The sequence below is a fragment of the Daphnia magna genome, linkage group LG3 (genome assembly GCF_020631705.1).
Source record: "Daphnia magna isolate NIES linkage group LG3, ASM2063170v1.1, whole genome shotgun sequence".
NCBI classification, from domain to species: domain Eukaryota; kingdom Metazoa; phylum Arthropoda; class Branchiopoda; order Diplostraca; family Daphniidae; genus Daphnia; species Daphnia magna.
This window is the reverse complement of record NC_059184.1, coordinates 7619582-7631374: the sequence shown is the minus strand read 5'-3', so window position 1 is coordinate 7631374 and position 11793 is coordinate 7619582. Positions and strand designations below refer to the sequence as shown.

Sequence of the window (11793 nt, the reverse complement as noted above, 5' to 3'; positions counted from 1 at the left end):
TTTGTCATTCTTATTTTATTTTTTTATTGACATTGTAAATAAAATAATTAATAATTCAATAAATAATAATTATTAGTTTGACCATACAACAGTGTGGTATTTCAATTAGCAGACTGTTTTCCAAGACCATTTTAGTTTTTTCCTCATAGCTTTGATGTTGTTATTCCTGTGCTGTGAAATTATACAGCAAATAAAAATTATTTGTAATTTCTCTATTTGGATAATTTAGTCTTGTAAGGTAAATATTGTTTTAATTGTAATGTTTTAATGCTATTGGTGTTTATTAATTTTAATTTCACTATAATTTATTCTATACTTTACTTAAGTTATATTTAGAATACTTTATCTATTACTGGTAGGTTTTAAATTACTATACTTAAAATGTAACAGTTTAGTTTAGTTAAGTTAAATTCTAGTACCACAGACTACGAAGTAAAGACTGCAATCGCCTATAACCCTCCTGAAGCGATACTCCTGCATGTCGGTAGTGGTCAGGTCGTACGGTTTCCAGTGGATATCTGTCGTTTCCCCTTTTCCTTACTGATTACGTGCTTCACACACACGCATTTTCGGGTATAATGTAATTCATATGGATTTTTAGTTTATATACTATAATTTTATATAGCCCTTCCCCGTGTCCCTTGAATTTCTACTTAATTTTACTTTTAAATTCGGGTGTAGAAAAAATTAATTTTATGTGACCCCCTTTTCTCTTAAATATACTTCGTTTTAAAGAAATCGTGAAACACTGGTTGTTGTTTTTTCGAATTCAACAGAAGGTAGTAGTAGGCGCGAGCTATAAACTACACTCATTGCATACAACTAATTTCGCCGTTTGTATCTGCCCTATATTAATATTTTAGTATATAAAATAAATAAATAGACATTAAAAATTAATTTAAATTTAAACCACAACGTAAACCACAATGTAAACAATGTAAATGACGCCTACAATTCACAAGTGTTTCAAGATTTCATTTAAAAATCCAAATATTCAAGAGAAACGGTGGTCACATAAAACTTTTTTTTATACACCCAAACTTGTAAGTAAAATTAAGTAAAAATTCACGGTGCACGGGGAAGGGATATATAAAATTATGATGTAAAATCTAAAAATCCATATGAATTACATATACCCGAAAATGCGTGTGTGTGAAGCACGTAATCAGTAGGGAAAAGGGGAAACGACTGATATCCACTGGGAACCATACGACCTGACCCCTACCGACATGCAGGAGCATCGCTTCAGATGATTCCTCTCAGGCTTATGGAGCCGATCACCGTCTTTACTTCTTAGTCTGTGCTAGTACCATGGCATAATAGGTTAAGGTACTTTCACTGGGCTCTTTTCAAGTGTCTTCGATTTCAGGCCCGTAGGTGGTTCAGGAATAATTCAGGAATAAAACAATCTTTTCCCCTATACCTACAATGTAAATCCGGTCTGCTCCTTCAATCAACACCACCTACGGGCCTGAAATCGAAGACATCGCTAGGGTACTCAATCCTCTCGCAGTGAAAGTACCTTAACCTATTATACCATGCTAGTACCATGGTATAATAGGATTTCCAGTATTAATCTTGCATTGGTGAATTATTGGCTCTCACGCAAGAAACAAAGTGAAGTTCAAGATGATTTTGGTCTTGCATTGGTGAATTATTAGCTCTCACGCAAGAAACAAAGTTAAGTTCAAGATGATTTTGGTCTTGCATTAATGAATTATTGGCTCTTATGCAAGAAACAAAGAGAAGTTCAAGATGATTTTGGTCTTGACTTTTGTTCTTTACTGGTTAGTTGAATTTGTCACACATTGAAAAACTTTAATCTGAAGAAAGATTCTTCAATAGTTGTTTGAAAATTGATAATTTTCAATAAAAATGATTTGAAAAATGATTTCCAATTCTTAAGTTAATTTTCTTATAACTACTTTTTTGTTACCTTAGAATAACGCAGTAGGTTTGTTTCCATTTCAATTATTAGGCAGCTGCATGACAGTTGACTTTTTGTAATCCAATTGTGTAATGGAATGGAGCACAATCGTCGTTCACAATCCTTTCGTAGTTACCAAACTTTGTTTACATCGTTAAAAATGTTTCGTCTGCTTTGTTTCCACAGTTACCAAAATATTTGGCGCGCCGCGGAAGTGAAAGTTTATAATTTTTTAAAAATAGTTATATAGGTGTGGCTAACGCAAAATTAACATAAATGTATTTCTGACAGTGAAATCTACAAAATAAAAAATACGACACTCACCAAATAAAAGTTTTTAAAAACAATTCAGGAATAAAACAATCTTTTCCTCTATAGATCTTATTGCAATTCAAAAGTACGCGACAAGCCAAAAGTCGTGCGCAGCTTACGCCGATGCGCACCACTGTGGCCTATAGCTGAACTAAAAATTGTTTTATGCTTGACTATAACCATTCGTACGATGCTTTACCGTTAAGCAGACAGATCGCACTCATGGTCATGGAATCTGCAAGTTTGTTTTCATTTCATGCAAGTTTCGTTTCATCATCATCTCTACTTGTTACTGGTACAATTTTAATTCCAATAACATTTATTTCATTGTAATATAAAGTCATGTTACAGGGAAAAAAACTCGAGGCCGTCCTAAGAAGATCTCACAAGAAAATGTCAATAGCACTCCTGTAGTTGAAAAAATCAATGTTTATGAAAGTAGAAAAGCAACCAAAAGATCATCAAAAAGTATCTCCGTTACCTGTGATACAGCAATAGATAACTCTTGTAACGTATTTAAAGATATCACCAATAACGTGGGACTGAGTAGAGGGAAAAAATTGAAAGTGTTATCTACAAAGAATACAAGCCGTTAATTTGGAAAAAAGGGTTTTTTATTTTGAAATTGGAAACTTGGTACATTAATGGAGAAATTAGCGAATTGGTACAACACTAGGGTTTGCGTTACTTAAGCAGCAACACACAAAAACAATTTTATCAAAAAAAGAAATTTTATCTTTGTCTCCTCCTACCAAACTTACAGGCACTCTGTCTCTCAAAATTCTGAAAGTTTGTCTCAATTTACCAATGACTCTCTCAACGTGAATGCGTACATTTGAAACTTTTCTGGAATAATTTACTTCACTACGTGTAAGTCGTGTTCTTCTTCCGAGAAACGCAGGAGTGATCAATTTTGCACCCCTCTTTCGAACTTCTTCTTCTACTAGAAATCCTCGATCGGCCAATACAACGTCATCTTTTTGGAGCTTATCCAAGAAATTCTCATCATCAACTACAGCAACATTTTTTTATCCAAAGTAATATGCACATCTGTACTTCTACCGCCATATCCCTGAGATATGTACGATATAGATCCAACAGGTGTTACTGAAATTAGATATTTAATAGTGTTCCTGCCCTTGTAAAATGAAAAAGTTGAAGACCTAGCTAGTAGATTGTTGAACCTTTCCAAAGGGATTTCGAAAGCATCAATTATGCTCACGCATCCAGGAAATTTGTTTCGAAAATATGTTGGCGTTGATTTCCTTAAAGCTTCCCTTGTTGGCCAAACCATGAAGTTTCTGGATAGACGAATGTACATTACATCAATCCATTTTGCTAAATAAGAGGAAACAGATGTTTGAGAAATATGAAATCGGTAAGCTAAGTCTTGTTCGGATAAGTTTAGTCGCAGCCTCATGAGGACTAACAGAAATTGCTCTTCTGTTTGAAGTGATCGTTTGGTAGATAAACTGCAGTGATCAATTCCAGGTAAAAGTAATTTGTACATTACTAAGAACAGTTTCCAAGACTTGAGTCCTGTATAAAACTTGGTCATTTTGTCATTGTCGGTTATTCTATTGATTAATTTTTCTTTTTTGAGTTTTTCCTCCAAAGAACCAATTGTTTCTTTTAGCTTTTGGATTCTTCAATCAGTGAATGCAGTTGTGTGTCGTTGTAATTCTTGTCGTAATTACTATCTTCACAGTGAATGTCACATGAAATACCAGGTACTGAATTTGGTACCATTTCAGATTCTGTAGAAATTAATGCTTCACTTTGTAAGCTGCAATCAGCCACATTCTCAATACCAGATTCTTCATGTTGTTGAAGGTTGGATAAATTTTTGGACGGAACCCAATCAACATCATTGTCAAGGTACAGATATGATGGTTTACCTACAAAATATTACCTTAGTTACCTAACTACTGCAACAGTAGGCTAATATTTATTATAAATGAAAAAAATACCTGAATGGAAATGGTTGGAACAAACACATTGAATACCATAGTGTCTATTTAAATACTGCCCAAGAATAGCATTCCAAGCTGAAATTCGTCTTTCCACTAACTGGATCTCATTTGCACGCAATAATCCATGTTTCTTAGGAATTGAAAAAAAAGAGAAAGAACTTTTTCTTGATTGCGTTTCGAATTCACCACAAATACAACAAACTCGTCTCATGTTATTTAATAACAAGGTTTTACGCTGCAGTGACTGAAACAACGGACGAAATGTCAACTGGAAAATAACTGGCAATCCGTCTGTGGTAAAGCATCGTACGAATGGTTATAGTCAAGCATAAAACAATTTTTAGTTCGGCTATAGGCCACAGTGGTGCGCATCGGCGTAAGCTGCGCACGACTTTTGGCTTGTCGCGTACTTTTGAATTGCAATAAGATCTATAGACCTTATTAAGATCCAAAGGTATGGGTCAAGCCTACCCCCTAGCGGCGCGTTTCAGTGTGAAGGGGTGCCGTGAACAGCCGCTTTTTATTTGGCTTGCCGCATGTGGTATGGTAATAGGCTATTCAACGGTAGCAGGCGACTACCACATTTTTCGTAAGTTTCTGTCATATGTTGGATTACACGGTTTCGAACAACATTACAAGAAATGGGAAATACAAGAGTGTGTTGTATTTGTGGTGTTTCTACAGTTTATAAAAAGAAGAATAAACTTACGAAAAATGTGGTAGTCGCCTGCTACCGTTGAATAGCCTATTACCATGCCACATGCGGCAAGCCAAATAAAAAGCGGCTGTTCACGGCACCCCTTCACACTGAAACGCGCCGCTAGGGGGTAGGCTTGACCCATACCTTTGGATCTTAATAAGGTCTATACCTACAATGTAAATCCGGCCTGCTCCTTCAATCAGCACCACCTACGGGCCTGAAATCGAAGACACATGAAAAGAGCCCAGTGAAAGTACCTTAACCTATTATACCATGCTAGTACTGTTCGGTTTTAAATTACTATACTTAAAAAGTAAGAGTTAAGTTTAGTTAATTTAAATTTACTAAGTATAGTTAAGTAAATCTAGTCGGATAAAATTTCAGCCATGCTGACACGCGAGAGGCGAAACTATGTTGTACAGAAACAACAATTCCCTCCCCACCACGACATCTGCTGGGTAATACATCAAAACGAACCATACTGCAATAGGTCTCAATTTTTAACCGCAACGGATGATTGCACCCAGGTTCTATAAAAAATGGGCAATAAACAACGGTTAGGTATAACAAGCAACATTTTAAATAATTACTACTAAGCGCATATAATCTACGTACGTAGAAATTCAATGTGCTTCATTTACCCTAAATTCCCAAACTGTTAGTGTCCACGTGTGTCAAAAGGGTAACTCCAACAAAAGCGAAAAATGTCCGATCCAGTGCGTCATCGGCGTACGTTAAGCGACTAAAGGCTGCCCTAGTAAAGAAGGAGATCTATCCTTGTACCATACAGCAGAAAGCTCATATTGAGACATCTAAAGCCAAACCAAAACCAAAAGATCTTGCAGCTGATGCTAGAAAAAGACTGGAATCTGCACGTTTCAGGTTATTAACTATCATTTCTTATTTTCCCATGGCATCTAATAGTACTTTGTTACAGATATCTTAATGAAAAGCTTTATACTACAACCAGTAGTGAGGCATGGGAACTTTTCCAAGAAGATCCAGAATCATTTGATGTTTATCACAAGGGGTTTAAGAACCAGGTTTTAAAGTGGCCAGTAAACCCATTAGATATAATCATTTCTGATATTTTAAAAGGGTAAAATTAATTGTAACCATGTATAATTAGCATTGCTCTAATTTTGTTACATGTTGTTTTATTGTCAAAGACCAAAGCACTGGGTAGTTGCTGATTTTGGTTGTGGTGAGGCTCAGATGGCACAAACAATACCTAATCAAGTTCATTCTTTTGACCTTGTAGCAGCCAATGACAAAGTCACTGCATGTGACATGGCTTCAGTTCCATTGGCTATGAAAGTTGTTGATGTGGTATTTTCTACTTAACATAAAACTAGCTTAAATGTTGTTATAGCAATATTCTTTATTTGTGGCAGGTTGTTTTCTGTCTATCTCTCATGGGTTCCAACATCCATGATTTCCTAAAAGAAGCCAATAGAGTTCTCAGGATTGGGTATGTTGGTCATCAGTGAAAGTAATGTGCAAGTTAAGTAATAATTTTTCTAATTAGAGGTATGCTATATGTGGCGGAAGTTGAAAGCAGATGCCAAAATACTCAAGAATTTTTGAAAAACATAGAAAGATTTGGATTTCAGCTGAAAGAAAATAGTTCGCAGAAATATTTTTTCTTAGCAAAGTTTAACAAGATCCAGAATCTGAGTCCTAAAGCAACTATACCAAGATTGTATTTGAAACCTTGTCTTTATAAAAAAAGATGAATAAGAAAATACAAAATCGATCGTAACAACGGAACAAATATCGTATTCAGTGACCTTTTAAGATTAACCAATCATATACCGAATTATACAAAATTGTTTTCTTGAGATGATTTTCTTACGGCGCATGTACTATTCATCAACTCTGTTTCACGCATGAGTGCCAATCAAGACCTCCACACGCGATGGAAACGACAAAGTAAACCACAACCTGTAAAAGAAAAAAAAATTCTAAGCGGTTTTTAAATGTCGGGATTTTGGGACACAAGACGGGCTATCAAAGGCGGAGACTGGACTATTTAATATTGAATTTAACATAACGCCAATCCGAGATTTGGATTTTTAGTCACACTCTAGTTAACCATGGTGCGTTACTTTTAAATCAGGGCGAACAGTCCGCGTATTCACACGTTCCATTGCGTCAACTGTTTTAGGTTTGCAATAAAAGACTACAGCGTGACGTGGTTATTGGTTTCTGCAAGGATAGGACATATCATGCTACGCTCTGCTTAGTACAGAACTGTACTAAGTAATTGTGTTACTGTGGTCATCACAATTCCTGAAATTTTACAATTTTTCCTCATTGGTTGTCGTCAAACCAATATTGGGAAATTAAATCAAGATCTTTAGATAGAAACCCAGACTTCGGTTTCCTTCGTACACGACCTCAGCAAATAAGTTATACATAAAGTCATATAAACATTTCAATTACCAAGAGCTTTCGCTATGTTCTACGGGACGAATACTTTTCAGAGAAAATCTTTAATGCAATTTTAGTTCCCGTTCTATTTTGTAACTTACCAAAATCGCCGTCAGCGTGATTGTAGCTATTTTTATGTTTTTCCAGAATAAGGATTTAGCCAAATTGCGACTTGATTTGCGGAACGTTACTGACTACAATTACCAAGAGCATACTTTAGTTTCAATCCTAGGGAAAATTCATTAATTGATAATACTAAATTATACGTACAGACGCACTGAGACTTTCTGTTTTATTAACTAGCAATTCTAGTCGTTCCCCGCGTGCCGCCAAGGAATCTGATGAGATAATATTGGAATTAGGTCGCACGTAATGCTAAAATGTTTTAAATCCAAAATATAGTTCATTTACCTATGTTCTTCACCATGATATTTTTCAGATCATCTAGATCTCCTTGAACTTGGGAAACGGTGTCGATATCCCGGGATTCAGAGAAGTGTTTCTAGCCAATTAGGAATATGAAAAACTCTCTCAAAATAAATTTTAAAAGTAATGAATTGCCATTAATCCTGCTAGGGTTTTTGAAAACTCCATGTTCATTGCATAAGGTAGTGCAGAATATGCATGTGCTCCAAAAGTGTAAGTAAATTTCTTTTTTATTTCATTCAGGAACAAAAAAGCTCTGGAGCGCTCAAATTCCTAAGAAAATAAAAGACCCATTTACATAACATCTAAGGTGTGCACATGAAAACATGTCATACATCATCAGAGATACACAGGTAGATAATACGATTTTGTAAAATATAGTGGAACAAATAAGACCCATGAGAATAAGTCATTTTGGAATCATCTATTCCGATTTGTGCGAGAACCTGCTCTGTTATTTCAGAAAAATTTCCAGTGCAGTTGTTGGCATATCTAGCCAAGACGGTAGTCCCTCGGCTTACAACACTGTAAAGAAGTGGCATGTTTTTCTACAAAAACATTCGGAGGAAAAAATACATCGTTTTAATTTAACTTATAAAAAAAATATGCTAATATCATTTAGAAGGTTTCAATATTTACGGTGTTATTAGCTCTTTTTTATGTGACATGTAAGTTTAATGTCTACTATTGTCTCCCTTTCTTACATTCATGTACAGCTTAAGTACTAAATGTCAGTAAATTATAGTGTACGCTCAACACGCAATAAGATGAATTGCAATTCTTTCTCGGACAGGAATGTTATGATTCTGAGATGTAAAGAAGGGATTCAGAATCAGATAAAATCGTTGTTTCGACTGCTGAATAAAAGAAATCCGTCAGCTTTGAAATGGCTGCCAATAGATGTCGTAGGGGCTAGGGGCTCTGGTAGCGCTCGGCCCCGCACCAATCGGGGAGCTTTTTAGTCGATCCGGTGCGAGGATAATCTTAATCGGGGAAGTGATTTCAGTGCTCGGTGTGGTGATATCGGATAGCGGTGCTATCGGTGAAGCACCGATTATAGCACCGTTCCGCACCGAAAAAAGAAATCCCCGCACCGAACTTCCCCGATTCATTTTAATCAGGGAAGCTTAGCGGTGTCCCCGATTAGAGTGTGATCGGGGCCGATCCCTAGGCTCTGGCAGAGTCATAGAACCAGGTTGGTTCACGCTGAGAGGAATCCCTATACCGCGTTTCGTTGGTCTGTATGTCTAAAATTTCGACGGTTTTGGGGCGGGGCACAGTGGTGGAAACTAGAATCAGAGTCATCTATCGAGAGAAACTGAGTTATTCAACGGCCATTGTCAGTGTTTCTATTCGACCTTCAATTTTTCTGGTATCGTCTGCACTGTTCGTTTCCTATCGTGATTGGCTGTTGAAGTTTTCAAACGTGTTTCCTGATTGGTGCACTTATCACACACCCGCTGGAGGCTCTGACTGCTATTTCCGAAATTAGACACAACGACAGACGATTCCCCCCATGTCGTGAACCAATCAGGGTTCTATCTTCTATTGTCGATTTCGGATGGCTGCACTTTTCTGCACTGGTGCAATTGCCCCGAGAAAAAGTTGTTCGAGTGGTAATCTTAGTGCAATCCACTTTTTCGGTGCATCGAATTTGTACGTTCCAGTGGCACTCCGGCACCGTCTGAGGTCACTCGAAAACTGCACTTTCTTGCCCGACCTTTTTAGTCAGTGCAAGCGGTGCAGTGCAATTTCTAGCAGACGAATTTAGAGAGTGTGTTGTTTATGTCGATTTCGGATGGCTGCACTTTTCTGCACTGGTGCAATTGCCCCGAGAAAAAGTTGTTCGAGTGGTAATCTTAGTGCAATCCACTTTTTCGGTGCATCGAATTTGTACGTTCCAGTGGCACTCCGGCACCGCCCGAGGTCACTCGAAAACTGCACTTTCTTGTCCGACCTTTTTAGTCAGTGCAAGCGGTGCAGTGCAATTTCTAGCAGACGAATTTAGAGAGTGTGTTGTTTAGTGATAGGAGCCTTTTTTTCTTTCGTCTGCTACTTCCTCCAGGGCGTAAAAAGTGAAAAAAGTGTTCGAGTGTAACGTTTATTTTCTGACAACCCAGTGGAGTGCATGACGTCACATGACCCTTCTCGCTCCGAGCCAGTGTGCACTGGCTACTGCACCGAGTGCAGCCATCCGAAATCGACAAGTGATAGGAGCCTTTTTTCTTTTGTCCGCTACGTCCTCCAGACGGCGTAAAAAGTGAAAAAAGTGTTCGAGTGTAACCTCCATTTTCTGACTACCCGGTGGAGTGCATGACGTCACATGACTCTTCTCGCTCGGAGCCAGTGTGCACTGGCTACTGCACCGAGTGCAGCCATCCGAAATCAACATATGACTCTGGCTCTGGGTTAAGGTAGGGCTCGACCCCGATCACATTCTAATCGGGGACACCGCTAAGCTTCCCCGATTTAAATGAATCGGGGAAGTTCGGTGCGGGGATTTCTTTTTTCGGTGCGGAACGGTGCTATAATCGGTGATGCACCGATAGCACCGCTTCAGCCATAGGGGTTAGTCTTACCAGTGACCTTGAGTTCTAATAGGCCAACGAAAATCACGTGACTAGGATCACATTTTGTTCTTGTTGGCCGCAGGGCAACTGCCAATTTAGATCACTATTCATTGATAATCGGGGAAGGTACCGATCACCGATATCACCGCACCGAGCACCGAAATCACTTCCCCGATTAAGATTATCCCTGCACCGGATCGACTAAAAAGCTCCCCGATTGGCGCGGGTCCGAGCGCTAGGTTAACTATTGACGCGGCGCCGGTCTTGTTTCAGAAGTTGCAACACTGTAAGTCTGCAACTAGCCATGGACTACTCTAACTAAAGGACGGGACTCTTCGACATTTCCTATGCCACCCATGTAATTTTTTTTAATTTTTAATTAAATTAAGTTAAAAAAAATAATTATTGACTGATGAAATGTCCCTATATTGAAAATTAACCCTTAAAGAGATATTAATTATTTTGTATCAGAAAATCGGGAAATTGGGCGGGCCGCCGGTGCCATCTGGGAACCAAAAATCCTAACTCATTGCTTGTTTTCTTTCTACGATAGAGCAAGGGCGAAGCGCGTACCCCCCTTCTTTTACGAACGCACCATATGGTTTTAAGATAGCTTTTAGATTTCTCTCTTAAAATAGTAAGGTGCGCTCGTAAAACAGTAAAGCCTCGCTTACACTAGAGGTTCTTCTTAAGCTTTTAGTTCCTTAATCTTTTAAGTTCTTAAGAAGTTAAGCTAAGTTTTAAATTTTTCAACTTACACTGTCAAGTGACTTTTTTTAAAAAAGAAGGCGGAGTTAGTTTTCATGCAAACGCAAATAAATATAAGCAGACGAAGTGCTATATTTGTGTTGATGTTAAGCGTCATCAAAATGGATAACTACGATTTTTACGTGTACCAGTGGAAACGAAATGTGTTGTTGGATTCACAGCTCTTTTATTTGCGGTAACTCTACTTAAAAAGAAATATCTTATTCGTAAAAGACATCCGAAATAAAACTACAAATATAATAACCTTTTTTGTGGTGGCACCAGTGCAAAAAAATTTACGAAGAAGTACGCACTAGCCGAATATTCCTATTGGCTAGAGCTTAAACTTTCCTAAAAGTTTAACAACTTAAAAGCTCAAATATCAAACCAGTTTGATATTTAAGATATTAAGCTTTTGAGTTATTAAGCTGTTAAACTTTCAAAAATTATTAGTGTAAGCCAGAAACTTAAAAGCCTAAGACCTTAACTTCTTAAAATTAAAAGCTTAAAAGCTTAAAAACCTCTAGTGTAAGCGAGGCTTAAGGGGTACGCGCTTCGCCCTTGCTCTATTTCAAGTTCAGTTGTCAATCAGCAAGATCATGCGATTTTAGTTGATAGATGGCACCCGACAATTTCGAGTTCAGTTGTCAATCAGCAAGAACTTGCGATTTTTGGTTGATAGATGGCACCGGCGGCCCGCCCAAT

At 37.6% G+C, this 11793-nt stretch overlaps 2 protein-coding genes and 1 long non-coding RNA gene across 5 annotated transcripts; 1 reads left to right on the top strand and 2 right to left on the bottom strand.

Annotated features, from left to right (window-relative positions):
- Window positions 1–2540: 2540 nt before the first annotated feature.
- On the bottom strand, window positions 2541–10878 carry LOC123470593. Of its 2 annotated transcripts, none has more exons than XR_006644359.1 (3): window positions 4210–4661; window positions 2721–4137; window positions 2541–2647 (listed from the first exon to the last, which is right to left on the bottom strand). It is a non-coding gene; the product is annotated as an uncharacterized LOC123470593 (long non-coding RNA). The 2 variants fall into 2 exon arrangements; XR_006644358.1 differs by lacking the exon at window positions 2541–2647 and adding an exon at window positions 10868–10878 and having other exon boundaries at window positions 2836–4137; window positions 4210–5081.
- On the top strand, window positions 5327–6682 carry LOC116918907 (ribosomal RNA-processing protein 8). Its single transcript, XM_032924705.2, has 6 exons — window positions 5327–5473; window positions 5575–5794; window positions 5850–6011; window positions 6082–6241; window positions 6307–6383; window positions 6441–6682. The coding sequence occupies exons 1-6, from the start codon at window positions 5452–5454 to the stop codon at window positions 6646–6648; spliced, it is 849 nt and encodes a 282-aa protein (XP_032780596.1). The 5' UTR covers window positions 5327–5451; the 3' UTR covers window positions 6649–6682.
- On the bottom strand, window positions 6672–8603 carry LOC116918906 (vesicle-associated membrane protein 7). 2 transcript variants are annotated; one of them, XM_045171025.1, is made up of 7 exons: window positions 8411–8603; window positions 8107–8319; window positions 7907–8044; window positions 7757–7847; window positions 7616–7683; window positions 7447–7539; window positions 6672–6856 (listed from the first exon to the last, which is right to left on the bottom strand). In XM_045171025.1, exons 2-7 carry the CDS (start codon window positions 8311–8313, stop codon window positions 6785–6787), a joined length of 669 nt encoding a protein of 222 aa, XP_045026960.1. In that variant the 5' UTR covers window positions 8314–8319; window positions 8411–8603; the 3' UTR covers window positions 6672–6784. The 2 variants fall into 2 exon arrangements, with proteins under 2 accessions (XP_045026960.1, XP_032780595.2); XM_032924704.2 differs by having other exon boundaries at window positions 8476–8496.
- Window positions 10879–11793: the final 915 nt, after the last annotated feature.

What these genes read in the sequence shown, in the direction of transcription:
- LOC116918907 (XM_032924705.2), top strand. Translation starts at nt 5,452, where the DNA reads ATGGGCAATAAACAACGGTTAG. An exon ending in CTGGAATCTGCACGTTTCAG is followed by an intron (nt 5,795 to 5,849) that starts GTTATTAACTAT and finishes ACTTTGTTACAG; the next exon opens with ATATCTTAATGAAAAGCTTT. An exon ending in AATAGAGTTCTCAGGATTGG is followed by an intron (nt 6,384 to 6,440) that starts GTATGTTGGTCA and finishes TTTTCTAATTAG; the next exon opens with AGGTATGCTATATGTGGCGG.
- LOC116918906 (XM_032924704.2), bottom strand. An exon ending in AAACCCTAGCAGGATTAATG is followed by an intron (nt 7,848 to 7,906) that starts GCAATTCATTAC and finishes CTAATTGGCTAG; the next exon opens with AAACACTTCTCTGAATCCCG. An exon ending in TCACGCTGACGGCGATTTTG is followed by an intron (nt 6,857 to 7,446) that starts GTAAGTTACAAA and finishes TTTCTTTTACAG; the next exon opens with GTTGTGGTTTACTTTGTCGT.